Raw genomic sequence first — 27,690 nt, forward strand, 5'->3', positions numbered from 1 at the left:
CGCCGGGGGGGCGGGGCTTCCGGGCTGTGAAAACGCTCCATCTCGCCGCTTGGGCGGCCCCGCCGGGCGGGCAGGTAGGCGCCGTTCGCAGCCAGTCACGTGTCAGGGCGCTGCCGGGCCCGGGGGGGGAGGTGGCGCTGCTTGGAATCGCAGCGGGGCAGAGGCCCGCAGAGCGCGCCCAGCAGCCGCCTGCTCCCTGCAGCGAGGGAGGCTTAGGGACCCCTCCCCCCACCCCCCCCCTCCCGCCGTCCTCTTTGCTCCGACTGGTCTTGCACCCCCGGCTGGTCTGACTCTCTCACCTGGCAAGCCTGGGAGGAGGGGGCTGCTCGTGGCCAGGTGACTTCTCCCAAGCTTAGCGAGGCGCGGGTGACAGGAGGACAAGCATCGGCCCTTCAGCACCACGGGTCCTGACCCTGGAAACTGCTTTGCCTAGGTGGGCTGAAGCGGAGGGGTCCCTCTGTGCAGTGCAATTTACAGGACTCGGCCCCCTAAATCAAGTGGTTTTCAGCTTGTGCCTGTGCATTCCTGGCGGTCTGCAGAGGATGCCTGTGCATTGGCAATGGGATGGGCAGGAATGATGTCTCTAGCCCCTGTTTGTCAGAGTGACAGGGGAGGGATCACTTGATGGTGACCTGTTCTGTTCATTCCCTTTCAGGGTACCTGACAGAACACTGGGCTGGATGGACTTTTGGTCTGACTCAGAATGGCCGTTCTTGGGCCTAAGATTGCCAAAGGGGTCCGCACCTCCATTTGATATTTTTTAGAGGTCTGCAAATGTAAAAAGGTTGATAACCGCTGCCCTGGATAGATTAGACATACAGGGTTTTATTAAAAAGTAAATGCAGTAGTGTGGTATGATGCTACCATCATAGGATAGAATATTTTTATTGTATTGCTTTTTTGGTATGTTTATATTCATACCTATTTTATTAAGTGCCATTTACTTAAACATAGAAGTACATCAGTTCCCTCTGGGAAGAAAAAGCAATTCTCATTCTCTTCTCTCACAGATTAAAGTCACTTTGTTAAGGGGAATTCAGTCTACATTGTTCATTTACTAATGCATGCAGCTGAGGCCACAACTCAGATGTGTTACTATACTGCAAGGCTACGTCTACACTGGTGCGTTCTCATGCAAAAACTCTTCTGCGGAAGAGTTCTTCTGCAAAAATTCTTCCAGAAGAGAGCATCTACACCGGTGTGTGCTTTTGTGCAAGAGATGTGCTTTTGCGCAAGAGCATCCATGCCAGTGTAGATGCTCTCTTGCACAAGAAAGCTCTGATGGCCATTTTAACCATAGGGCTTTCTTGAGCAAGAAATTCATGTTGCCTGTCTACACTGGCCTCTTGCGCAAGAACAGTTGCGCAAAAGGGCTTATTCCTGAGCGGGAGCGTCAGAGTTCTGGCGCAAGAAGCCCTGATTTCATACATTAGAATGTCAGTTTACTTGCGCAAGAACACGTGGCCAGTGTAGACAGGTAGCAAGTTTTTGCGCAAGAGCGGTCTCTTTTACGCAAGATCGCATCAGTGTAGACACAGCCCAAGTGTGGAGAAACTGCAGGCTGTCAAGTGGCTTGTATTTAGGCAAATCAGTATCCTCACAACTGGAACCTAAAGTTTCAGTTTCATCATCCCTGTTAAACTCAACTGGCCTAGTCGGATGTGCAGTCAGATCATTAAAAATATGGTTATTTATACTGTGCCAGGATTTGTTAACTGTTCATGGTATGCACTGTAGATAGTATAGCTAGATTAGATTATTAAATTATTTTGATATTTTGGGGAAAAAAACAAATATCTGTGCCACTGATCCAAACATTTGACTGTCATTTGCTGCAGTATTTTTGTGCTATATTGTCTGTGCTAATTTAGGCCCTGGGGACTAATTTAGAACCTGAAAACAGATGTATCTGGGCACCCCATTACATCAACACTGAGCCCCCATTGAAGTCAATATGAACTCCTCCTGAATTAATTTTAAGGATGTAGTTTCCTTGCAGCTTTGCCTTGATACTTCTGTGTTATGCATAGAGTTGAGTACTGTTAACTCTATCTATCCACACACACAGATACAAAGGTAATCAGAATAGATGTAACTAATGAATGCAAGTGTAATACTGACAGACTCTGGAGCTTAGTACATGAGCCTCTACAGCATGAGCTAAGTTAAGGTTCTCAGTTAAAGTAGTAGAGCAGACTCATTATTTTCTCTGTAAGTGGTTTCAGTGCCACTAAATGGGACAATGCACTGCCCCCAGAAGGTGTGTGGGTTACACAACACCCAGAGGTCCAAAATTCCAAAATTTCTGGTTCTACTTCTGAGTCTTTTTGGGAACTTAGAAGAGTCTATGTCTACACTTGAGGCTTCTTGTGTGAGAAATATACAAATGAGGCTAAGTATGGAATATTGCTGAGCCTCGTTTGCATACCTAATGAGCCACCATTTTTGCAGAAGAGGCTCTTGCGCCAGAAGGAGCTGTCTACACTGCCCCTTCTTGTGCAAGAAACCCCTTCTTGCGCAATGCCGTTATTCCTGAAAATAATTGGTGTAACGGCATTGCGCAAGAGGGATTTTCTTGTGCAATAAGGGGCAGTGTAGACAGCCCCTTCTGGCGCAAGAGCCTCTTCTGCAAAAATGGTGGCTCATTAGGTATCTAAATGAGGCTTGGTAATATTCCACGCTTAGCCTCATTTGCATATTTCTCGCGCAAGAAGCCGCGAGTGTGGACATAGCCTCTGTGTTTCTTGGAAAAAAAATCACTTAATCTTCCTGTGCAATATTATACTCACTGTCTTTATAACCATTATATAGAAGAATCTAGAGGCCCTGGTGGATGTTCTTTCATCCCAATTAGGCAGAATTCCCAACTAACAGTAGAATCTTTTCAGACGAAATGCTACTGTCTGGGGAGCTGTAGAACTTTGCTGAGCATGTCATACTAAATCAGCCCATAAAACTGAGCAAAGACAATGTCTGTTGCACTAGGGTAGAAGCAGAACCTGTTGCCTGCTTAATTTCAATATCTTATGAGATGCTTATCGGGAATAGTTGGCATGGAAGTTGCAAGCTCACCATTGAGGGAGGCAGTGAAGATGACTGCATTTACTACACTATGGCTGTGTCTAGACTGGCATGATTTTGCGCAAATACTTTTAATGGAAAAGATTTACTTTTGCGCAAAAGCATCTGTGCCAGTGTAGATGCTCTCTTGCGCAAGAAAGCTCCGATGGCCATTTTAGCCATTGGGCTTTCTTGCACAAGAAATTAACGTTCCTGTCTACACTGGCCCTCTTGCGCAAGTATTCTTGTGCAAGAGGGCTTATGTCTGAGTGAGAGCACCAAAGTATATGCGCAAGAAGCACTAATTTTTTACATTACAAAGTCAGTGTTCTTGCACAAATTCTCGCGGCCCGTGCAGCCGCTTTTGTGCAAAATCTTGCCAGTCTAGACGCACCCCTACAGAGGGACAGAAAGCTGTTTTCAGAGGAGCAAACAGAATCAGGATACAAAATACAAAAATACAAAAATCTAAGATCCACCAAGGCAATCTGAAGGCAACAAAGTTGAGTGTAATTGCCATCCTCATTAAGCAGCTATCATTGTAATGAAATAGCATTAGGCTTAATCAGTTTCCTTGGAGACTTTCTGATTAATTGGATTACTCAGTTAAGCAGCCCAAATTAAAAAGAATCAGGTATTGTAATAAAAATCTTAATGGCCTAACTTGTTTTCCTGTTGAGTTGCTCTGGATATGCAATATACCATTCAAAAGCTTGTGACTGTTAGATATCAAAAGTGACTGATTTTTCAAACTGGTCAAGTGGAAGCCAGCTGCTATGAACTTCAGATCAGGTAGATTCAATACTGTGAAGGTGCACTGTTTGTTTTACAAAACCTATACGCAAGTTTACTTAGCAATGCTATACATTGCTGCAGCATGTAGTATTTATTCCATGGCATTTTCTGTTACAGGTGACTTGTAAAGGGAAAAACGTGGCTTGTTTTGCTACTGAATGAAGCATAAAAAGAGGCTAATCCTTCATATATTTATACACATAATTAGCTTTACTTTCCAAGTGGTTCCTTTGACTGCAACAGGACTACTTACATACTTAAAATTAAGCACATGATGAAGTTTTTACTGGACCCGGGAAAAGTCTGAACAATTATTTAATTTTTTTTCATATTAGAAATATCAAATACTGAGTTCTGTTTTTTGTTGGAAAAGTTCTTTCCAGGACTAGAGGGAATTATAATTTTTTAAGAAACAGAAACCTGAGTACATTAAAAGCAGCTGAAGCAATTTTCAGAAATCCATACATTTTTAAACTCAAGGCCAAATTCTCTGCTTGAGTGACTTGTAACGAAGGGAATTATGCCAGGAGAGAATTTATCTTCTATGTTGTTTCTGCTAACACATATTTAATTCAAATAATTGAAAAGCAGTTGGGCAAAAAGTGTTGTTTGAAATAGATTCAAATATCCCTGTATGTCTAATTGAAGGCTGATAAAACTCTTAATCTATGTCTAGACTACATTGATTTATCGGAAAAAGGCATGCAAATTGCACTCCCCAATTTGCATACCGTTTTCCAATAGTTTTTTTTGGAAGAGGCTTTTCCAAAATTTGGCCCATCTACACTGGGCCAAATTTCAGAAAAGCTTCCTCTTTTGGAAGAGCCCTTCTTCCTCATGGAAGGAGGAAGACATGGCTTCCAAAAGAGCGCGTGGGCTCTTCTGCAAAAAAAAAAAAAAAAAAAAAAAAAAAAAAAGCAGAAGAGCAGACGCGTTCTCTGGACGCAGTGTAGTTTTTCCAACCCCCATTGTGCAAAGATAGCCTTAGCGAGTTCTACAGTACCCCAAAGAGTTCTCCAGCAAAACAGGAAGTCAAGACTTGATATTTCTAATATACCACAAGCAAGGGAAAACGTCTTTTTATACGTTCTTTATATAGTTAAAAAGAAACAAAAAGCAGCCCCAAATCCGCCCCTCCTCCCCTTTTTTCCAGTTACATGCCAGGTATCCCCTTTATACAGTTTTATTCAGTAAAGCCCTTTATGATAAGGGTAGGGTGGTTTGGGAGTCAGGGGACTGAAAATGGGGAGATTAGGTTTTTCACTCCAAGTCATTAGTTCAAAGCTAGTTAATAATGACTGTAAATTAATTCACTTAGATTTAAAGTAAAAGATTCTGGCCCAAGTTCTAGTCACCCTAACACATCATTAATAACGCATTGAAATCTCCCCTCCCCTGCATCATTGAAGTAGTCATTTCACAAAAACACAGCCCGCTAGACATCTCGGTCACGTCTAGACTACATCCCTTTTTTGTAAAAGGGATGTAAATTAGACGTATCGCAATTGCTAATGAAGCGGGGATTTAAATCTCCCCCGCTTTGTTAGCATAAAAATGGCTGCCGCTTTTTTTCCCGCACGGAGCTTTGTCAGAAAAAAGCGCCAGTCTAGACTCTGATCTTGTGGAAAATAAAGCCTTTTCTGAAAGATCCCTTATCCCTTATTTCATAGAAAGATAAGGGATCTTTCAGAAAAGGCTTTATTTTCCACAAGATCAGCGTCTAGACTGGCGCTTTTTTCCGACAAAGCTCCGTGCGGGAAAAAAAGCAGCAGCCATTTGTATGCTAACGAAGCGGGGGAGATTTAAATCCCCGCTTCATTAGCAATTGCGATACGTCTAATTTACATCCCTTTTACGACAAAGGGATGTAGTCTAGACGTAGCCCTCCATTCCAGCCTTTCACCCTTGTGGGAAGCATATCCTTGGCCTTCTCTAAAACCCTTCCCAAATGAGTGTCTTTGAGAATGTGCCCACAAGTCATTAAATCTAAGTTATTTCAGACTTTGCAGAGGTGATAGTTTGAGAGCCATTACAAAGAAGACCCTGTTAGCTGCCCAGTTTGTGAAGGATACAGCTCCAGACCCTAACTCACTATAGTTGGGACCTGAGAAAGAGGTGGTCCTTCAGGTAGGCCAGACCCAGGCCATTTATGACTATATCAGCGATAACCAACACCTTAAACTCCCCCCAAAGACTATTCTGGAACACCGGTGTTATGGGCTCCTAGCAAAATGCTTCATTCAACAAATGTACTCCTGTGTTTTGCACCAGCCTCAGTCTCTGAATGGTTTCAGGAGTAACCGCATGTAGAGATCATTGCAATAATCTAGAAATAACAGCATAGATAACTGCGGCAAAGTCCACATCCAGGAGGACAGTTCACAGTCTCCTAGACAGACATGATGGTAAAAAATAGTCTGTTAGCTCTTTAGAGGCCCACATTCAGTACTATGAGTTGCTAGTGTTTTTAATCACTGCTACAAAAACCTAAATTGTCTCCCCTTTTATCAGTGGTCAGCTCAGATTGCTAGGACTGCATGATCCTCAAGTGTACTCCCCTCACTCTTATAGATGGCCTCTTTAAGCCCCCTTGGTGGGTTCTCCAGTTTGGGAACACATGCACTGCTTGTGCCAAAGCTGTACCTGTTCTCTTGCTAGAGAATTTTCCTTTCTCATGCCTGCCATTCTGGCAGCTTTCCCCAGCACTGAGGGGGAAAAAAGGCTATTGTAGTCTAGTTCCCAGTTCATTCAAATTCTATATTCCCCTTCAAACACATGCACTTCACAATGGCACACAAAATCCTTGGTTTCTAAGGACAGCCGCAAAGAGAAGACTCATTGTCCCGCTCCTGTGTGAGAGATGAACCACTCCTGTCTTGGGTGGAAGATCTCACGCAGTACATTCACAGACTTAACAAGGTTCTTTTATCTTTAACTACTCAAGCACTTGGAAGCTGGTAGGGTTGCAAGATGGTTTCAACAAAAATACTGGACACACTTGACAGTACATCACAATCTACATTACATCTTATTTAGAAAATACTGGACATTTATATTTTCTCGATTTGTTTCCCGAACAGAAAGCTCAAATACTGGACTGTCTGGTTCAAAACCAGACACCTGGCAACCTTAGAAGCTAGAGTTGTGAATCTTTTCCTTGACCTTGCAGAGGCCAGTGTACAGTCTTGTTCTCTCTCTCCTCCCACTTACCTTTGAGACCTAACACATTCTAAATAAGGCTATTGAATCTCTCCACCTGGGTTGCAGCAACTTGCCCAAAACAATGCACTCAGTGGCTACGTCTAGACTGGCATGATTTTCCGCAAATGCTTTTAACGGAAAAGTTTTTTCCGTTAAAAGCATTTGCGGAAAAGAGCGTCTAGATTGGCATGGACGCTTTTCCGCAAAAGCACTTTTTGCGGAAAAGCGTCCATGCCAATCTAGACGCGGTTTTGCGCAAGAAAGCCCCAATCGCCATTTTCGCCATCGGGGCTTTTTTGCGTAAAACAGTTTTTAGCTGTCTACACTGGTCCTCTTGTGCAAAAACATTTCCGGAAAAGGGCTTTTGCCCGAACGGGAACGTCAAAGCATTTGCGCAAGAAGCACTGATTTCGGACAGTAGAATGTCAGTGTTTTTGCGCAAAATCAAGTGGCCAGTGTAGACAGCTGGCAAGTTTTTGCGCAAAAACGGCCACTTTTGCGGAAAAACTTGCCAGTCTAGACGCAGCCAGTGAGTCTAAATGGGAACCTTAAAAATGGGACTTAGCTCTTGACCAATTATTGACAAAGATAAGGGCTGCCTATCTTGTCAGACTAATGCAAAATAAAATAGACAAGCTTTCAGGAAAGGAACCCTCTTCATTAAGCTCTGGGAAACTGAGTGAGGGACAAGAATTAGGAAGTGTGGAGAAGATATGTAGGAAAGGGTTGTTGGCCCCTCCTGGCTGCTTTTAAACAATGGGTTTTGCTGTACTTCCTTTTAAATCTGTGACAAAATGGAATTGCCTTTGAGGTCAATAGGAGCAGGCCCAGGCCCCAGTGATTGTAAACAGGTGATGCTGAGCTCCAATTGTCATCTATTAACAATGGTACAGCTGCAGGCTGGTGGCTATAAATGCTGTGGGAGCCATAGTAGTTGGTAATTTCTCACTAAGAATGGGCTTTGCTAGAAAATATTTGGTGGCTGTTTGAGTGTTGCCTGCTTTTACAACTGTATGTAACATAGTACTTTCTCTTAGAGATGCAGTACAAAGGAGCTAGAGGGAATCACTATTTCTGGTTTATCAAGTAGTATAATGTGATTTGTGTATCTGTTGTGGGAAGCAGATGACCTATTTAGTAACCCTTTTTGGTGAAGGGGGATACCCTTTATGCTTCATCCTAATCTTATTTATGCAAGGCTTAACATCAAAACATCTCCTATGGGTTGTTCCTGATTTACACAAATGAGGTTAGGGTCAGGATTTATTTTACCAAAATTGAACTAAAGTCTGTTTTTTTTTTTCAATGTGTTTTGTTGGGGGGGGGGGGGGGTGTGGGTGTGGGTGTGGGTGTGTGTTTTGGTAATTGTAGTTGGTTTCTCCTTATGTAGCTTAGTCCAATGAGAGCTATGATCAATCCAAAGTCCTGTATGTGTGAAGTTAGGGCTAGAAATTTGATATTGTTATCTAAAATAATGAATCTTTTAGGAAGACAATAGGGTGGTTACTTTACAATCAGTAACTCCCTTTACTGATTGAAAACAATATGCTGGTGTCAATTGTATTCCACCTGCGTCTTTTTAGCTACAATGAACGACTGGGACAAGAGTGACGAACTTATCCAGAGACTGGATTTTTCCAGCTGTGGTGAAGAGAATGAGATGGAAGAGTACAGTAGTATACAAGAAGAGGATCCCCAGGATTCAAGCCCCCTGAAGAGCAGTGATTTTCAGAGTTGGAGAATTAACAGTTCTCTTACAGTAACCCCAAAGAGAAAAGTAGGCGATGTCTCTCTGACTCAGACTAAAGCATGGGTGAGTCCCACTGTGGACTCTGCTTCATCCTTCAGAGGGAATGCTAGCCCTGCCTGGGAGTGTCCTGGGACTCCACTGCATTATGTCACCTGGAGAAAACTGCAGCTGTGTGACACCCCACACACCCCCAAGGTAAGGAAATGTCTTTACAGCTAATGGTAAATGTATGTATTTTGTATTCTATTAGACAGGTGAGCAGTAGGGGCTACTACTTACTGAGTGAAATGGGCTTGTTTGGCTGTCCCCTTATTGGGTCTCTCCTCTTCCACACTACTGGTTTGTTTCCCGCAAACTCTAGACATAACGGCTGTGTCTACACTGGCACCTTTTTCCGTTAAAAGTATTTCCGGAACAGTTTTCCGTTATAAGTATTTCCGGAAAAAGAGTGTCTACATTGGCAGGATGCTTTTCCGGAAAAGCATCCGTGGCCAATGTAGACGCGCTTTTCCGGAAAAAAACCCCGATTGTCATTTTCGCGATCAGGGCTTTTTTGCGGAAAAGACTACTGTGCTGTCTACACTGGCCCTTTTCTGGAACAGTCTTCCGGAAAAAGGACTTTTGCCCGAGCGGGAGCAGCATAGTTTTTCCGGAAAAGCAGCTGATTTCTTACAGTAAATCGTCACTGCTTTTCCGGAAATTCAAGGGGCCAGTGTAGACAGCTCGCAGCTTATTCCGGAAAAGCGGCTGCTTTTCCGGAATAAGTGGCCCAGTGTAGACACAGCCAACTATTGGCCTCTTAACACTAAGGGGATTCTAAGGCAGCTCTCACTTAAAACAAAGCTTAAGCTCAGTACAAAGGGATGCTCTTTAGAGTAGTTAAAAGTTGCCTCTGCTTAGAATTCTCACCCACAGAGGTAGATGACTTTTTTTCTTAATAGATTTTGAGGATAAAACAGACAATTATTTGTATCTACCTAGTATTTGGAGACAAGCTATTGAACGGAATTGCTTATTCCTAGATCTCAGATCATTCTTTGGACATAAATGGAGCTCTTTATTAGCAAGAGCTGAACAGAAAAAAGGGAGCGTTTCGTAACACATTTTCCATTCAAATCTGAAATGTTTCCAACTGGCTTCTTCTGTACAGCTACTCTGATATTTCCTTCTATGCACAAAACTGTATATCAAAGCTGGGGCTGGGCAGGAACCATTCTGAGGGTAAACTAGCTTTGCATGAGGCCTTAGGGGGTGGAGTTAGGAAAAGAATAAGGCTGAAAAACTAATTTGCCTTCCTCTAGCTCACTGATAACAGCATATTTGTTGCACGCAAGTCAGATGCTTCTTGGAGTGGGTCCCTTTGATCCTTACTGTGTGCTTCATAGAACTTCCTGAACAAGTTTTCTATAGCTCAAATTGATGTGGTATATCAACAAAACAGACAGTGCTGAGCTTATGTCTTGAGTGACTTTTACTGCCTTTTGCCTTGCAAAAATCTCATGGGCTAAATTTAAAGATTTTAGTCTGTCTAGCTCAGTGTTTCTCAACCAGTGGCAGGAGCACCTTCAGGGGGTACTTGAGTGAAGTCTGGGGGGGGGGGGGGAATATGTCAACACAACTGAAATTTGAAGAACTGAATTTTTAAGTTTTACAGTGCTTTATTTTTGTACTTTTTACACCCAAAAATTTTCACTGCCTGCCTGGCTACAATTAAGTTGTTTAAATAAATGTGATGCAGTGGTAGGAAAAAAATTGTCTGAAAACTGTAAGTACTGGAGGTACTCATTATTAGGAAAAAGGGGTACTTTATATTAAAAAAAAAAGTTGAGAAACACTGGTCTAGCTCGTCAAAGAGAAGATTGCAGGTAACTTGACTAGAATGAATCTTCATGGAAAGAAAATGGAGATACTAAAGGGCCCTCTTCTTTAGAAAAGAGGCATAAACCAGAAATAAGATACAAACCCTTTCCAGTGGTTGAGCACCCTTACTGGTAAGTAGCGGAGTTATCCTATGCTATCAAATCTAGACTGGTGATGCCTCTCTGGAAGAAGTATGTTAGCCAAACAATATTGGGCTCATGGAGCATAACTGTGTGTAAATCTAATGGTGGCCTTGAAACTTGAAATTGCCCTGTTCTCACTGGTTCAAGGTGGATGTCTGAGGACTCCATAACCATTGTTTTGTATTGTTGTTAATGTCAAAAGACCATAAATGCTAAGAGCAGTATCAGTTGTTTTAACTCACTTGTCTTCTGGCAGTGCTCAGACAACTAAAAATGATGTCCTTTATGATCTTCCTAACTAAACTGTGATATAGCTATTTGTGGCTTCATAGATCTAGGTCTTGGTTAATGAAATAGAAATAATGGACACAGGATTGTCAGTAGTGGGGAAGAGAAGAGCTTCTTGGACAACTCTAGCTGCATAAATAGCTCTACAGTACCCCTTCTCATGAAATCAGAAAAGAATTATAGGAAATCCAAGCCTTTTCAGAGAAGATGCAGCTAGATAGCAAAACTACCTTTTTGGTGGATCAGGCCTGAGGACAAACTGACAGTGTTACTGTGTGCCCGGAACAAAACAGTTGCTGTTGAAACAGTACCTATAAGACACACTTAACTAACTTTTTTATTTTATTTTTAAATCCCAGAGTCTTTTAACAAAGACTGCTTTTCCTTCAACCATGGGAAGATTCCCCTCCAAAGGTCCCCGGCACTTGAAATTTACTCCTGGTGCTGATCCAGATGATTCTGTCCAGGCTTCGCTGGTCAACATTAACCCATTTACACCAGAATCATATCGACAGATGCTCTTTCCTCCTAGTAGCAAGAGGAAAGCCAGAGGGGAACTGTAAGTGTACTGCTGCTAAACCAAAGAAGGGGAGGGAAGGGAATGGATTTTTTTAAACTAGGCAAAGATGGAAGAACTTTTGGTATATCTTTCTCTTCATGCTCTCACCAGAATGTAATCAGGCATGTGGAGCAAACACTACAGGGAGGTGGGGCTGGTAAAACAGACATGTGGAATAAAGAACCACTCTGGCTTCCTTTCTATGGGGAATAAGAATGTAATATAGCCTGTGCTTAAAATATCTGTATTAAGTACTACAGGTTGAACCTTTGTCTGGTACTCTCTGGTTTGGCAATATCCATGGTCCAGCATGATTTTAGTTAGTCAGATGTCCACTTATCATGGGTATGGCCAAGTTTCTGCATATCCTTGACCCCTACAAAAAGTCAATGCAGATGATATCCGGTTGGGACCTAATCTAGAATACATACCAAAACCTGGTTTTATAGTAAAGTTCTACTTGTTTTCCAAGGTCCCAAACTGCATCTAGATATTCCCTGAGCAGGGTTTTCTATAAACCTATTGGCAAAACCCTAGAGGCAGTTCTTCCCTAGTGCTTCCCCAACTTTCACCTTCGTTACAGCTGCAGAGAAAGTGCAGTGGTGACAGGCGATCAAATTAGCTACTGCCCTGTCTGTGGTGGTTGGAATGTGCAGGCTTGCTAAACTGGAACATGAATTTCCCAGTTCAGGATTGCAGCCTTTTTTGAAATGCACAGTGTACTGATCTTCTTGAAGCACCTATATAAATATTTTACCAGACTTGAGTGTTCTGAAACAGCTCTTTAAATATGTAAGCATGTGAAACCTAACCCTTGTGACTGCTGCAACATGATAGTGTGTGTCCAGGCTCACTTCTACGGCTAAAGATCTCATTTCAGGGAAGATCCCACTCTAAGCCGGGGCAAGGTGGAGCAGGGGCTGCCAGCCACGGTGAGTGTCTTCACATGGTTACCTGGTTCAGAGAAAATTACTCCTCATAGCTGTACTAGTGTTGTACTAATGTATGCTATTGTGTGACTCAGTAACATTTTTTTTTCCTCCTAACATACCCGAGTTTGAATTAGTAAAGAATCTAGGAAGAACTAAATGTGGTACTGTAGTTTACTAAAAGTCACTGGACTGAAAGTAACTTACTTGCATTTGGCCTTATCTGAAACATTGACAGCTAATCCTAGAATCTCACTGGTCCTGGCCAACATGCCATTCTAAAGCCATTGCCTGGTGGCCCTGACATGTGTTTCTTTACTGGAAGAGTAGTAGCTACGGTAAATATGGACAAGCTCTTGCTGTCTCAACATGTCTGGAAAGAGTAATCCTATTGATGAAGTAGGATAGTAAATGTGAATGGAGCCTTTTACATTTCCAAATAATTTATCTGTAGACTTAGAATAAATATTTTCTTCTTAACTTAACACTGGAAGGTGCTAACCATTGAGACTGGTGGTTCTGTTGCAGCAGCTGACATCTCAAAAACCTGAAATAAGGTCGTTCATTCCTAAATGAAGCTTAGGTGTTTAATCTCCCTTTCCTGTTGAAGGAGATGATGGAATCTTGCACTTGCTCATGATGCACACGTGAAAGACTCCTCTTTTTACTATTTTGAATAGTACTTGTATACCATATCAGCCACTCCCAGCATTTCACTGACCTGTCTGAAGACGACTGAACTGTAATACAGTTCTGTCAAACTGTGCTACAGAGCGGCTAACTACAGGCTGGACCTCCCTGGTCTGGCACCCTCGAGACCTGAGGTGTCCCAGACCAGAGTTTGCTGGACCATGGGAGGTTAATGCTCCCCTGCTGGCTGCTCTGCTGGCAGCTCCTCTCCCTGGGAAGCCCAAGACTGGGGTTTCCTGCCTTGATGCTACTCCCCTAAAGCTGGCCTGCCTGAGGCTCCCTACCGGTTGAGCTGGGAGTTCCCTGCGATTCCCCAGCCAGGGCTACCTGGCTGCTGCTAGCCCTGCTTCCTCTAAGGGTTCCTTGGGGTTCCCTGGCTTGAGGCTGCCTGACCACCTCCAGCACTGCTGTTGCAGCCTGGCCCTGCTGCTGGGTCTGGAACTCCCCAGCTGCTGCCCGGACCCACTGCCCAGGTTTCCTGGCCAGGGCTGTTGGCTGCTGTGTCCCGTCTCTTCCCCCAACAGCTGGGGGTTTCCTGGTCAAGGCTACCCAGCCATCCCAGTCCCACTGCCATGGGGTGGGGGGGTTCCCCAGTCCCACTGCCAAGGGCTTTCTGGCTGCTTGCCCCCACTGGCACTAGGGGGGGTTCCCTGACTGGGGCGGAGGCTCCCCAATGCTGCCTGGCTCGGATGCTGGGGTTCCCCTGCCTAGCCTCTTCTGACCCAACTAGGACTCTGCAGAGCCTGTGTTCTCCTGGCTGGCTTCTGCTTTTGGGGCTCTTTGTTCCAGCAACATCTGGGGCCTTACCAGACCTCAGATGTTGCCAGACCAGAGGCCCAGATTTGGGAGGTTCAGCCTGTAGAAGTGAGTTGGTGGCAGAGCTGACCAAGTCCAGACCCCATTCATTTCTAAACTCTTCCCTTATCATTTATCAAGTATAAACATGCACTGTGCCAGTATTGTATGCTAGATTCCAGTAAAGCATTCTGCATGTAGGCAAAGAGCAGACATAGCTATAACAGGAGAACTGTGCTCTGTACCATCTAGTAAAACCATCCCCAGGGAGCAAAATAAGCACGTTTTACTTGTATAAGTGCTTCTTGCTAAGGCCTTCTGCTAGGACAGCTATATTAGTTGGAGTGTACTGGCAGAAGTCTACAGTGAAGACTTAGAGAATCACATTTAGATGCAAACTTTATACCAACTGAATCTACTGACGTCACTGGAGCGTAACTTGTTTCCACCAACCCAGACTGACCCTCATTCTGTTAATATTTTCTGGTCTAGTCTTGACCAAAGGCTTGTCACTACTTCAGCTGAATTAGTCTTGGATTTACTCAATATTCTTCCTTTTATTTATTGCAACAGTCTTCCGTTGTTCTTCCCTATGTAACAACTAACCAAACAATTGAGCTGCTTTTAAATTTCAAACAAAGCCAGAATCATTTAAGGGAGGGTTAAAGGAAAAACTCAATATCTCCATTTAAATAGGATAGAAACCTCTATTCCTTTACCTTAGAGTCTCGTACTACTTCAGACAATGAGTGAATACAGTTACAGGAATATTCATAAAAGCGTAGTCCTGTGGCACCTCAGACTAACAAAGGTATAGGATCATGAGCTTTTGTAGGTAAAACCCACTTCATCAGATGAGTGTTACCCACAAAAGCTCACGATCCTATACTTTTGTTAGTCTCTAAGGTGCCATAGAACTACTCATTGCTTAAGTTGAACTAACACAGCTACCCCTCTGAGGTATATTCAGAGGCTAGCTTTGGCTGCATTGTGCTAAGTAATGGAGAGGTGGTGCTCCCTACCTGTGAAGGTCAGTAATGCAGCTTATTTTTTTTTTTACTTGGATTATGAAATCTGTCTTGCAAAGCAGAACAAATACAGCAATATGCTAAATACTGTGTTTACCACAGTAACCCTTGATGGCTCCACGTATAATTATAGGCTACTATACTTGTTAACTTACCACTTAGCAATTATTGTTTCAACACCAGTCAGACAATACTACTTGTTTAGGGTGAGTAACACAGTTTGGCCTACTGTTAAGTGTGAGCATGTACACCAATTCAGGCGCCAGGTTTGTTTTCAAGACTTTTTTTTTTAAATTATTATAGGCCTTTGGAGCCTTTTGCTTTTAAAGTTTGTAATGAGTTGGGTACCTATGATTTTTTTTTTTTTATGCTGAAGTGCATGGGGGCGGGCACATCTCTGCAGAACCTCTTCCGCAAACATCTGAGGCAATCAGTCATTGCATATGTGTAATGTGAGTCTCCTTTTAGGGAGAGGGAAAAAATATAGACTACTTCTACTCTTTATTTCATGTCCCAGTTTCTCTGGTCCCCCACTATCTTGGCTATCACGTTCACTGTCTTGTATCTTTCCTTTCTCCCTTGGATATTCATTGTTGGCAGATACCTTCTGTTTTCTACCTTCCTCTTGTATGTTGACCACTGATATGCAGGTTGACTGTTTTCCAGTTGATCTCCTAGGCTCTTATTTGTGTGAAGAACAGCCTGGGCAGATGTATTCTCTGCCAACTTGGACAGCGAGCATTGACTGAATCACTTGTCATAGACTTGCTTCAACAAATACTGCAAAGACTATTGAAAGCATATTGATCAGTTTGAACTGCTGCAGTATTGCCCTTACCATAGGCAAATATAGAAAAACAATGAAGAAGTAATTTGTACATAGCTTGTGTGCATGCTAGCCAAGTTACCAAAATGGTCTCCTAAATTTAAAACCTGCATTAGTTTTCTGACTTAAACCAGAACAGGACATGTTGAACCCCTCTCTAAATGTTTAAAACTCTGCAGACTGGTAGACCCTACCCACTTACCCCAGTGCTTCTGAATTTGCTTTGTCCAGTTAATTGATATGTCCTGACTGGCCCTCTAGTGGTCTTCCATCTAGAAGTTCCTTCTCCAGAGGGACACGCTAACAGGGTGGAAGGATACCTGTACCACTGAACAGTCAAATATCTGTAACTGATTCCTGTGTGACTCTGCTATAATGAATGGTTGAAGTCTAATACCATTATCCTCTTCTGCTGCTCAACATTCAGGATGGTTATTTTGGCTGTAGTCATGGCTACTTCAGCTTTAGGTAGGCCAAGAGGTCTAGGCCATGGGACCAGTTAGCTAGACCACCATCCTCCATTCCTGATGTGTATTAACTAATTGCTATGCCAGGGAGTCACAGTGGAGAGGGAATTCTTAGCTACTTTCTGCTTGGCCTGTCAGGTCATCATGAATGGCCATGGAACCTTAAACAAATGATGGAAGGAGGCCATTAGCGATACTGGCAGGAGCGCTGTCTCTGAATGGTTGAGAGTACACAAAGTAGGGGGGCTGGAGGGAGATTGTATATGTTTTGCAGGACCCACTAGGCACCTTGGTGCCCAATGTGTCTCATTTTTCTTTCTCATGTTGTTTTGCTTTGTCTAATCCTCTAGAGATTTCTTTTGAGAGAGAGCAACATGGTTTCCCGCTACAAGAAGGAATTCCTGGAGTTAGAAAAAATTGGGGTAGGGGAATTTGGTTCTGTCTACAAGTGCATCAAACGCCTAGATGGATGTGTGTATGCTATCAAGCGCTCGAAGAGGCCTCTGGCAGGATCCTCAGATGAGTGAGTGTACAATCTGGAAACTACTGTGGTAAAAAAGCATGGCCAGTTGGGGTGTTAATGGAATGCTAGCCCTATCTTTGAGAGGGAGAAGGAGGGAATAGTGTAGGAATACATGTCTCAGGGTCTTAGATGCATATCTTTGGAAACTTATAATTATCAGTCCCCAGAATAAGCACTGGAAGGAGGAATACATTAAAACAGTGGGGTGTTCATATTCATAGCTCATAGTTCATACGGCCTCTTTACATTTCTGACTTACCACCTTTATGGATTTCATGAAAACATAATGGTAATATTGGGTGGGACCAATGGTTTCTCCAGCCCAGTATCTTGTCCAGCATGTCGTTAATCTGTCTGATAACGTTGGCTAGAGACAGACTTAAATTTGCCCTTTCCTGTTCAATTCCTCTTATCAAGTGATCAGTCCTGTCAACCAGTCCCAGTTTCTGGCAGTCAGAAATTTAGAGATCATAACCAGAAGATTGTGTACCTGACCATCTTGTCTGATAGCCATTGAATGACTTATTGTCCATGAAGTTACCTAATTTGTTAAACTTGCCAGGGGATGCTGTGACTGAGTTCCACAGGCTGACTGCATAATATGTCAAGTAATTCTTAGTTTTAAATCCTGAGGCCTATTTAATTTCATTGGGTGACCCTTACCTCAGAACCCTCAGTTGTGTATTTCTAAGCTGAATGGTCCAGTCTAGTTAATCTCCCTTCCTATGGAAATGGTTTCATATCCCTAATAACTTTTCACAATACCAATATCCTTGTGTGAGAAGGAAGGGTAACCAGCACAGTTTGCAGTATTCAAAGTATGGGCATACTATTGGATTTATATAGTGGCATTTGTTATCGCTTTCCTAGTGGTCACTAATGTTCTGTTAGCTTCTTTGGCTGCTGCTGCACATAGAACAGTTTCAGATAACTATCCACAATGACCCAAAGATCTCTCTTCAGTGGTACCAGCCAATTTAGACCCTACTTTGTGTATTTGGGATGGTCTTCCTATGTGCCTGACTCTTTGCATTTATTGGTCCTGAATGTCATCTGCCACTTTGTTACCCAGTCACCTAGTTTTGTGTGATCCCATTAACTTTTCACAATTAGCTTTGGATTGGATATAAATAACTTTGAATGCTATATTGTCGCCACCCTTTGCCACCTCACTGTTGACCCCTTCTCCAGAACATTTATGAATGTTGATCGGCACTAATCCAGTACAGATCCTTGAGGGACCCCACTATTTACTCCTATCCACTGTGAAAACTGTCTGTTCATTCCTATCTGTTACATAGTTCCTGATCAAGAGTATCTTCCCTCCTTACCCCAGGACTAGGATTTCAGAAAAATCTAAGTACACTGTATCAATGGGATTTCCATTGCCCACATGTCTGAGACATTCTTCTCCCCCCTCAAAAAAAACCCCTAATAAATCAAGACAGGATTGCCATCAACAAAACAAGTGCTGACTCTTCCTCAACATATTGTGTTAATCTATATGTCTGATAATTCTGTTCTTTGCTGTAGTTTTAAACCACTCTGCCTGGTGCTGAAGTCAGGCTAGCAGTCCTCTACTTGCCAGGATCGACACTAGAACCTCCTTTACAAATTAGGATTACATTAGCGATCTACCACTTAACTAACTGGGTAGCCTCTAATCCCATGCAACCATCTGGCAAACCCCACGGTATCTGTTGCAAGTACTACTTTGTGAAACAGCATGTGAATTAGATACACTCTGAAGAGCTGGGCCTCTTGCTCATGTTGTGCTGGCTAAAAGGTGCTTCCTATGTAGTTCTGGCAATGACACTCTTCCTTAATTATTAGCGATTGTTGAAACACAAGGCATGTCTTGGCTCCTGCTATAGAAGGGAGTAACTTCACAAGAATGTGCCCAAGTCCTGTACTTGCAGCTTTAGGTGCAGGCAGGTGGAGTGGTACCAGTCTTATCACTGCATGATAGAATAGTCAGCTAAGGTAACAAATATCAGATGCTTCATCCTGTGGACATGGCCCTGTTGTGCTGAAGCTCCCCAAGCAGAACCTTGAAGTTACTGCGAGTTTTTTGGCTTTGCTGTCTACCTGCCAGCCTTGCTCTAGCTCTGATATGCCCTGCCAATGCTCCATTAGTGGCTGCTGTGGCTTTGGTTAGTACAGATTACTTCCACCTGATCTTAACTGCTGCATATTAGTCTGAAAATGCCCCTTCCTAAGGACAGAATGGGACTATGAGCTGATTGAATGGCATTAATAGGCTAAACATGTCTTTTCAGCATAAATGTACATCTTTCCCTTCCTGGCCTGACTGGGGAGTTGAGATCTGGTTCTGAATTAGGGCTTCAGTGCCCACCCAGAAACTCCATTTCTAGAGGATGACCAGTGTTCCTTCTGTTTCTGTCTCTAGGCAAATGGCCTTGCGGGAAGTCTATGCCCATGCAGTGCTTGGACACCATCCCCATGTTGTGCGCTACTACTCTGCATGGGCAGAGGATGATCACATGATCATTCAGAATGAACATTGCAATGGTAAGAACCTATGGAGAGCTCCATCGTGCAATGGATATCAACTTGAGTTGGGTTTTATGTACGTTTATAAACTATAGCATTTAAGTTTAACCTTAATGTTTTGTCTTGAGCCGGGATGGTAACAGCTAGCTGATGTGATGGGGAACTCGACATCGACAATGGGTAAAGAGACAACTTTTAAATATAAACTTTAAATGCAGGGTGGGATAACATGGGTGAACTTTGGGTATGTGCTCATTGCTAGGAATCTTTGTAAAGTTTCTCCTCCCTGCTATGGTACAGCCAACCTGGGGGAATGCAGTCCTGATGCAATTATGGTTTGCAAGTCCACCACCAAGTCTTTGTCACTGGAATAACAGCAGTTCAAAAGGAGCTAATCTGGTAAACAAGTGGAACGTACATGGAAGGCAAATTCTCCTCTTCTGATTTAGCTGTGTGAATAGTGCAGTGCCTCAGAGGCAAAACCCTGAGGGGGAAGAACGCCCAACCAGCCTGCTCCTGACCTCATTCCATTAGTCATGTGTTAGTAGCAAGCAGGGTTCCCTGTAAGCTAACCTACTTAAGTGGCCACCCAGGAGAGATTGAAAAGCTGCTCAGCTGATTAGCGGGTGCCCAAAGCCAGCAGCATGTCTTGGTGCACCTCGCACAATTTATTCTGCACAAGGATGGAGAAAATTAGAGGAACATTGGTGGCAAGTCTGTACCTGAACACTGAGGAGCAGTATTACAAACAACTGGTTCAGTTCCATTTAATAGCACGTGAGGTCTGGGATTGCAGTCTTTTTCTGTTGGTGTCATGAGTTTAAAATTAGGTTCCAGTAACAAATGACTCTTGATAGCACAACTTTCATCATTTACTAAGATACCCATGACCAGAGTCTGATGTGTGCAGCACATTAAGGATTAAAGATTAGGTAAAATATTGCAGAGAATGCTATGATTGGTGCACTGACTGTATCTAGGGTCAAGTCGACACTAGACCTAGAAGGTCGGCTTAAGGTACGTAACTCCAGCCACATAAGACGTGTCTGAAGTCGGCTTATCTTAAGCCGAGTGTGATGCAGTCTTCACAGCACAGACTCTGGTGTGGGAAATGAAGACATGGCCTAAATGGAAAGCAATAAAGCAGCTCTGTTTTATTAGTCTTGCCTCCTACACACTGTAGAAGTCTGACTTTAAAACAGCCTTCCTTTCTCCCTGACCTGCCTCTCTTAATAGTCAGTCATAGGTCCCTTCCTGCCAAATAGCAAGTAGTCTAAAGAGCTGGAGAAACCACCTCCTATGCAGTGTCATGCCAGCTTGGTGGTACAGTGGTAAAGTCTCTTTACTGGACTCTGGCTATTCTGACCAAGGTTTGTTACCCCTAATGTGGTACTTGACATTAATAGGTGTTGGCGTCGATCTGAAAAGGAGTTCAAGCATCTCACTTCACTAGGGAAAACATACTTGCATTGAAATTTTGAGTATTTCCCTTAGGTGGGAGCCTTCAAGATGTGCTGTTGGAAAATGCTAAAACTGGGCACTATTTCCAAGAAGCAGAGCTAAAGGAGATCCTTCTGCAAGTCTCCATGGGGCTGAAGTACATACACAGCTCTGGCCTGGTGCACATGGACATCAAACCCAGTAAGTACATCTTTTCTCTTCTTGTCTGGTACCTCTCTCCTCATGCTGCTTGTAATGTGTGGTGATGGACTGGATGGTAACTTTCCTTTGAGCTGCAGATCTAGGCTCCATGAGGAGTGGGAAGAAAGTTGTACTCCTTAGAGAATTCTACTGATCATTCTGAGTCTGGACCTGGATCACTGCTGTGCTCTGTGTTGCTGTTAGAACTGTACTTGAATGCTCTGACATGCCCTCTTCCTGTTTCATGTGCATGGTATGGAAAGAAGCAACTGCTATACTATTGCATTTCTCTAAAAAGCCCCACTATAGGATGGTGTTTTTTTTGTTTTTTTGTTTGTTTTTATTTTAGTGGGAATCGGCAAAATGTAATGTAAGATCACTGGATTCCACAAACCATGCTTTCTCCAGCAACAAATGCCTGTAGTAAAGTAAAAGAAAATGCTGTTATACCTTTCTTTGCAGACCACAGAGCCACATACTTACAGTAACTCTTCCTAGGGAAGGAACTCCTATATACAGTTAGGTGTTAGTGGAAACTCAAATAAGCATGGAAAAGACACTTATAGGTAGTTTCCTCTCTGTGCTATCAATGCAAAGCTCTAAATTCACTAACTCTCTATTTAATTTATTTAAATATTTTTACCTCGCCTTTCTATTTAAATAGTCAAGGCGGCATTATTGTGCAATACTCTGATCTTGTAGTGTATACAAATCAAAATGGAACCAATATTAAAATGACCAGTTGAATTTCATAGCTCTGTACAAAGTTGTACAGTTGGCTGTCAAACAATGACTTTAACATCCGGAGAGAACAGGGAAAACATATTTCAGAGATAGTTGTTAGTCTGTCTGAAGCTCCACCAGATTTTCTTTTTTTCTAAAAGACTAAAATTTATTAGGGTATTGGTGCATAAGCTTTTGTGAGCTACAACTCACTTCCTCAGATGCTAAAAAGGAAAAAAGATAGAGTTGGGAGTGTGACGGGATGTAGGAAAGTGCTACTCCAAGTGACAGCTAACTTAATTCAGCCAGCAAAAGTTGTCTGTTTGCACATATTGATCTGACTTGTTTCAGAAATGTGTGTGAACAGTGTAAACTGAGATGGTAACACTCTACTGGCCTGTGTCCAATATACAAACTTTAAGCATCTGTAACTTGTGTGTAAGATGGCTGTAAAAACTGTGGGTTGCCATCATCCTGCAGTTTTTACTTGGGTAAACAGTCTGTTTGCTTTCCTAAGGGCTATAGGATTGGATTGTTGGCTAGGGATTTTGTCTACAGGGTCCTGTCTGGCAACTGTCCCATAAGTTAGAGGTGTGAGGGAATTCTGCCTAATCCAATAAGTGCAACAATTCTCATTGGGGAAAACTAACTTGCCAATTACAACTCAAACTGAACATTGTTCCAGACTAAAACAACCCACAACTGGACAGAGGGAGGGAAAATCAGACTAAATGAGAACTCTTAAATTCTAAAGAAATTAAATGTATTGTGGGGCTTGTCTTCTGCTGAGGTCCTGCAGCTTCATTGGCTACTAGAAATTCAGGTCACTGATACCCATCACAGTAGTAACTCCTCAGTGCCTTAACTAGAGATTTGCTTCTAGTTATGAGATGTTCACGGTCAGATTTTTTTTGCTATTGTCCTGAAAAATGTAATTGTGAAACCACCTTCTCCTTTGCAGTTGGATATCATGGTCCAGGAGGTTTCTTCTCTTCTGTGTTTTCAGAGTTAGAAAGAAGGAAGGGAGAAGTGTTAAGTTTCAGATTGGTGACCAAGTGGGTCACCAAAAAAGAGGGAGGACTTGTTGCTCAATAGAGTACTCCTGTTCAAGTGCCTTGAATACTGTGGTGGTGATAATGAGGCTGTAGAAAGTCTACCTTGAGGATCCAGATAAAGTATATGGAAATTGGTATTCTATTGGAGTATTTCCTAGTAAAGTGAAAGATGAATACAAGGGGGTGTATAGGTTTAAGATTATATACTTGAAGCAGTAATGCAGGGAGTAGCAGCCACATAAGTTTCCCTCCAATTCAAAGTAGCATAATGTCAGGAGTCATGCTACCCCTCAGGCTTACAACCTATTCATCATCAGGGTTAGCCACCCGTGTACCTTTCCCTTACTCGTGTTCCCCGTGCCCCAGTCCCGCTTTATGGCTAAGTTTGTGGCTCCGCTGGTAGCGCACTTAGTCTCAACCTCGTCGATGAGGTGCCTCTTGCTGTGAGGTGGGAAGGGGACTAGGGCCCACCCCCACTCCGGGTCCCGACCCACGACCCTTAAAGGCAGCGGCCCCCTAGTGTCGCCTGGTTGGTGGGGTGTTCCCTGAAACTCACCAACCCTTGGGGATTTTGTTCCCCGTCCTCGGTCACTTCCTCCTGGTCTTCCATGTCGGTTCTGGCTCTCACCCCGCCTTGCCCTGGTTCTTCCAGCGTTCTCCCCGGGGGTTCGCCTCCCCTTGCTTTCCTGTTCCGGGTATCTTTTGAAAGGCCTGCTCCTCCTGGCCCTGCCTCCCTGGGGTGAGGGGTAATGACCTCAGCCGTGGGGAAGCCCCGTCGGAGATGTCCCGGCCCCCGGCTGCTCCAGTACGTTCCGGGCATACGCGCCAAGGCGCAGCCTGTACCTGGCACTGTGCCCCGAGCCCAGCTCCTTCCGCTGCCGCAACTGGAGCTATGTCCTCCTTGTCGGAGGCTTCCCCACCCTTGGCTGGCTGGAGAGTGCGGGGTGCCGCGTGCTTCTCCGCACAGGACGCGCCCTGTCACACACATCTACTTCAAGAATTCGGATTTGTAGACCATTAGAATACCTGCAAGAGCATGTCATTATGAATGGTCAAATGTTCAACTAATTACATGATTCTGTCTTGTAGGTAACATTTTCATCTGTCACAAGCTGGTGACTGATGGCTCCGCTGCTCAGGAAGAGAGCGACAGTGAAGATGATGGCTTCTCTTCTAATGTGGCGTATAAAATCGGTGAGTTTAATCAGACTCATGACTGTTTAGCGACTTCAGATGTAACTTGCTCTTAAATACTCAGTATCTGTATAACTATAGGAATGTCTCTCAGTAAGACCTGCAAAACCCAGTCATGGAGGCATAAAGCAGAGAGAGATGCTTGATGAAATGTTTCAGCCTTCCTAGATCTGAGGGAAGTGGTAAATACAGCAAAGTTATTCACTTTGGATTAAAATCCATACTTTTGGATACCTCTCTGAGCCTACCTGCTCTTATGGCTTCTCAGAGCTCCTATAAGGTGTATGCCTAGTAGGATGTCTCCAAGGAAAGCAAATCTGTGGGCTGACTGTTGGATTTCTAGTTGGTATCTCCTTCCTGGTAGGTGACCTTGGCCATGTAACATCGATAACTAATCCCCAAGTGGAGGAGGGAGACAGTCGCTTTCTGGCCAATGAGATTCTGCAAGAGGTACAGCTGATTTTATTCGGGGGAGGAGGGTAGGAGTATGTGTGGAATGGATCTCATTTATTACTTTCTGCTTATGTATTTCCTTCTTGGTCCTCTCCTTTCCAGAGTTCAATATGGTTGAACCCCGAGCCAAGAACATAAGACTGGCCATGCTAGATCAGACCAAAGATCTATCTTCCGACAGTGGCCAAGACCAGGTTTCCCAGAGGGAATGAACAGAACCAGTAATCAGCAAGTGACCTGTCACCCATTGCCAACTTCTGGCAAATGGGAGGCATCCTTGCCCATCCTGGCTAATAGCCATTGAACTCCCTTTTTTTCTGTAAAACACAATCCTATAGTGATTGTGTAAATATTTAAATATACATCCCAGCACGTTACATCTCTGTCCATGAGATGGAAAGGAAAATTTCATCTAAATGCAAAAGGGGGTAGAAACCTGACTATTGAATTGATGCAGTTATAACTCCTACAGCATAGTAAGGTTGCTAACCCAAGGACAAATATTTGTACAACAGGCAAGGAAGCGAAATCATATGTATGTGGGGGTCTTCTCCAACCTAAAACCCCTTTCTTAGACTAGCTTTAGCTTTGTCACTTTGAAAGGATGGTGGCCTTTATTTTGGTTTATGCCAAAGGCAAAAGTTAGTGGCTGTGGACTATATGTGGCTCAAATACACTTTTACCAAAAGAGACTTCCCTTGTGGAATTTTTAGTGTCCGATGTAAGGTTGGAATGTGATGGCTTGAATTCAAATAGATGGATAGGCTAGGTAGTCTAATAGTAGCCCAACTTGCCACCATTTTTTTTAAAGGTCAGTGGCACAGAGTAGCTAGTTCAGAGTCCTCCTGCCATCTTGCTATTTCTCTCAATGTGGGATAGGAAATCCTCAGGATTGGGAAGATACTCCCAGCTGTGCACAGCCATTAAAAATTCCACAGTAGAAGTGGACCATATTTTGTCCCTTGAGTCAAAACAGCAAAGAATGAGTGGGATGGTGAAGGTAGTGCCAGGTAACTACTTTTCTAGAAGGATCTCTGAGCCTGTACTCTTATCTTAATGAAGGACTATATTGCTACACTGAACAGTGGGGGAAAAACGTGCATGTAACTGGTTCTCTTCACAGAAATACTGCTACCTGCCAAAGGCAGACATCTTTGCCCTGGCATTAACAATTGCTCTAGCAGCAGGGTCAGAACCACTACCTCGCAATGATGTTATGTGGCACCACATCCGCAAGGGCAACCTTCCGCCAATCCCCCAGCAGCTCACACCTGGCTTCCATGGACTCCTTAAGGTGAGGCTCTTCAGGGTGCAATCCAGAGGGGAAAGGGATAGCTCTGGCACTTTATTATAAAACTATAAACTTTGATTCCTTCCCCCCTGCTGCTTCTAGCTCATGATTCACCCTGACCCAGTTGCAAGACCATCTGCCACAGCTCTTACTAAACACCCAATTCTTCGGCCCTCTCTTGGAAGAGCTGCACAACTCCAGAAGCAGCTAAATGTGGAGAAATTTAAGACGGCCATGCTGGAAAGGTAGGGTGTGATTGGGTGTAAAGGAGAGACATTTTCAGACAGTACTACATTGAGCTGACTCTCAGCATGCCAATTGCTCATGCACATTTGGCTTGAGGTGGCAGGTAAAGCCCTGCAAATCTGGGGGTCTGTAGGGAACTTAGTTCCCATGCATGTAGCTACAGGGAGGGTATCTCCTCCCTAACTATACCTATGGCTCAGTGCCCCTCCCTGCACTCGCAAACAGATGCAAAGTTTGTGGGGGGGGGGGCAGTCATGTTTCACTTCCTTTCTGTGAGTTCCAGTGGACTAAGCGTATTGCTAAAACTAGAAGCACTATGGATTCTTTCAATTCTGTAGCTGTACTGCAATGCTACCATCTAGGATTGTTTCCTAGGTAAACTGGGAGATGGTGCCTGTTTAGCTTTGAAAAGCACCAACTTAGCTCTGTAGCTGCTGAGGAATGAGTATAGGGAGATCTCACTACTTTCTGTTTTTCTCAGGGAACTGAGAGCAGCCCGTCTTGCGCAGACTTTTAGGAAGGACCAGCCCTTGGGATGTGCTAGATTAGAGTCTGAAACCTCTTCCAAACTGAACCGCAGCAAGCGCCTGGTAGGAGGGAAGAATTCTCGCTCATTCAGCTTTACATGGGGTGGCTACTGAAAATCCCATCACCCAGACTGTTGAGCTGACAAGTGTCCCTGTGGAAGCAGAAGACCTCTGCAGACCAAAGTGCCATGCTAAAACTCCCCGGAATAGATCTTGCCTGCTCCATCATTCATACAGCTTAATGCTACCATGACTGGAAGTAACTAGTGTACAAATATGAGACCTTCTCCACCCATCTAAATGACAATGTCTTGAGTCTTAAGTGGCTTAAACCAGTTTTTGATGCAATGGCTGGCTGATCTAGATGTTTGTTTTGGTTGTATTCTAGACAAGGAATAGATTGATTCCCTTCTACTTATCTCATGCAGCTAAACTAGGGGACAGACATTTCTATGGCCTTGATATTCTGGCAGTGCTTGTACATCAGAAAGGGGCATTAGCAGGTGCAAAGAGGAGAGTGTGTCCATAGCTCAGGACACTTACTCCCACTTAACTCCCTTTGCTCCACCAGGAGTTAAGCATGATACAGCCCAGTCAAGTTGGGATTTGAGCTTTAAGGAAGTAAGCTTGTTAAGACAGCAATTTTGAGATTCTTTGGATCAATGTGAAATGAACAAAGTGATATTGCACTATGGGAAGAATGCACAAGGTAACAGTGTCTTTACTTTCAAATGACTCTCCTGCAGAATCTAAGGGAATGTTTTCCTTTCTAGAAAGCTTCATTTTGGCTTCTGCAGGCCACCTTCTGAAGCCTTATCTCTGGATATGTGACCTTTTTGCCCAGTATTGAACTCATAGGACACAACCTCTTTTTAACATGATGGCAGTGGATGGGTCTATTTCCTCTGTCACTTGTGCAGAGTTAGATGGAACAGTTGCTTGTCTGCAAGATTGATCTTTCAACAATCCAGAGGGGATGGTAGAAGTGATAATTTAGAATCCTTCAGTTTGGGGATTGCCTATATAAAATGTTAAAATTAAAACTCAAAATAAATCCTGTCCCCTGTAAAATAACTTAATGATATTGTTTCTTCTCTGATATCTTCTTGCCCAAATCCCTCGCAAGTAGAGT

At 43.5% G+C, this 27,690-nt stretch overlaps 1 protein-coding gene across 5 annotated transcripts; it reads left to right on the forward strand.

Moving 5' to 3' along the window:
- The first annotated feature begins 47 nt into the window (after positions 1 to 47).
- WEE2 (WEE2 oocyte meiosis inhibiting kinase) lies at positions 48 to 27,690 on the forward strand. Of its 5 annotated transcripts, none has more exons than XM_075939935.2 (12): positions 48 to 74; positions 8,640 to 9,001; positions 11,457 to 11,656; positions 12,525 to 12,588; positions 16,742 to 16,914; positions 19,325 to 19,446; positions 20,923 to 21,069; positions 23,937 to 24,041; positions 24,406 to 24,491; positions 25,618 to 25,788; positions 25,888 to 26,030; positions 26,513 to 27,690. In XM_075939935.2, exons 2-12 carry the CDS (start codon positions 8,645 to 8,647, stop codon positions 26,670 to 26,672), a joined length of 1,728 nt encoding a protein of 575 aa, XP_075796050.2. In that variant the 5' UTR covers positions 48 to 74; positions 8,640 to 8,644; the 3' UTR covers positions 26,673 to 27,690. The 5 variants fall into 5 exon arrangements, with proteins under 5 accessions (XP_075796050.2, XP_075796071.2, XP_075796066.2 ...); XM_075939956.2 differs by lacking the exon at positions 48 to 74 and adding an exon at positions 656 to 736; XM_075939951.2 differs by lacking the exon at positions 48 to 74 and adding an exon at positions 7,975 to 8,067.

This window comes from Pelodiscus sinensis, chromosome 1 (genome assembly GCF_052426305.1).
Source record: "Pelodiscus sinensis isolate ZL-2025 chromosome 1, ASM5242630v1, whole genome shotgun sequence".
NCBI classification, from domain to species: domain Eukaryota; kingdom Metazoa; phylum Chordata; order Testudines; family Trionychidae; genus Pelodiscus; species Pelodiscus sinensis.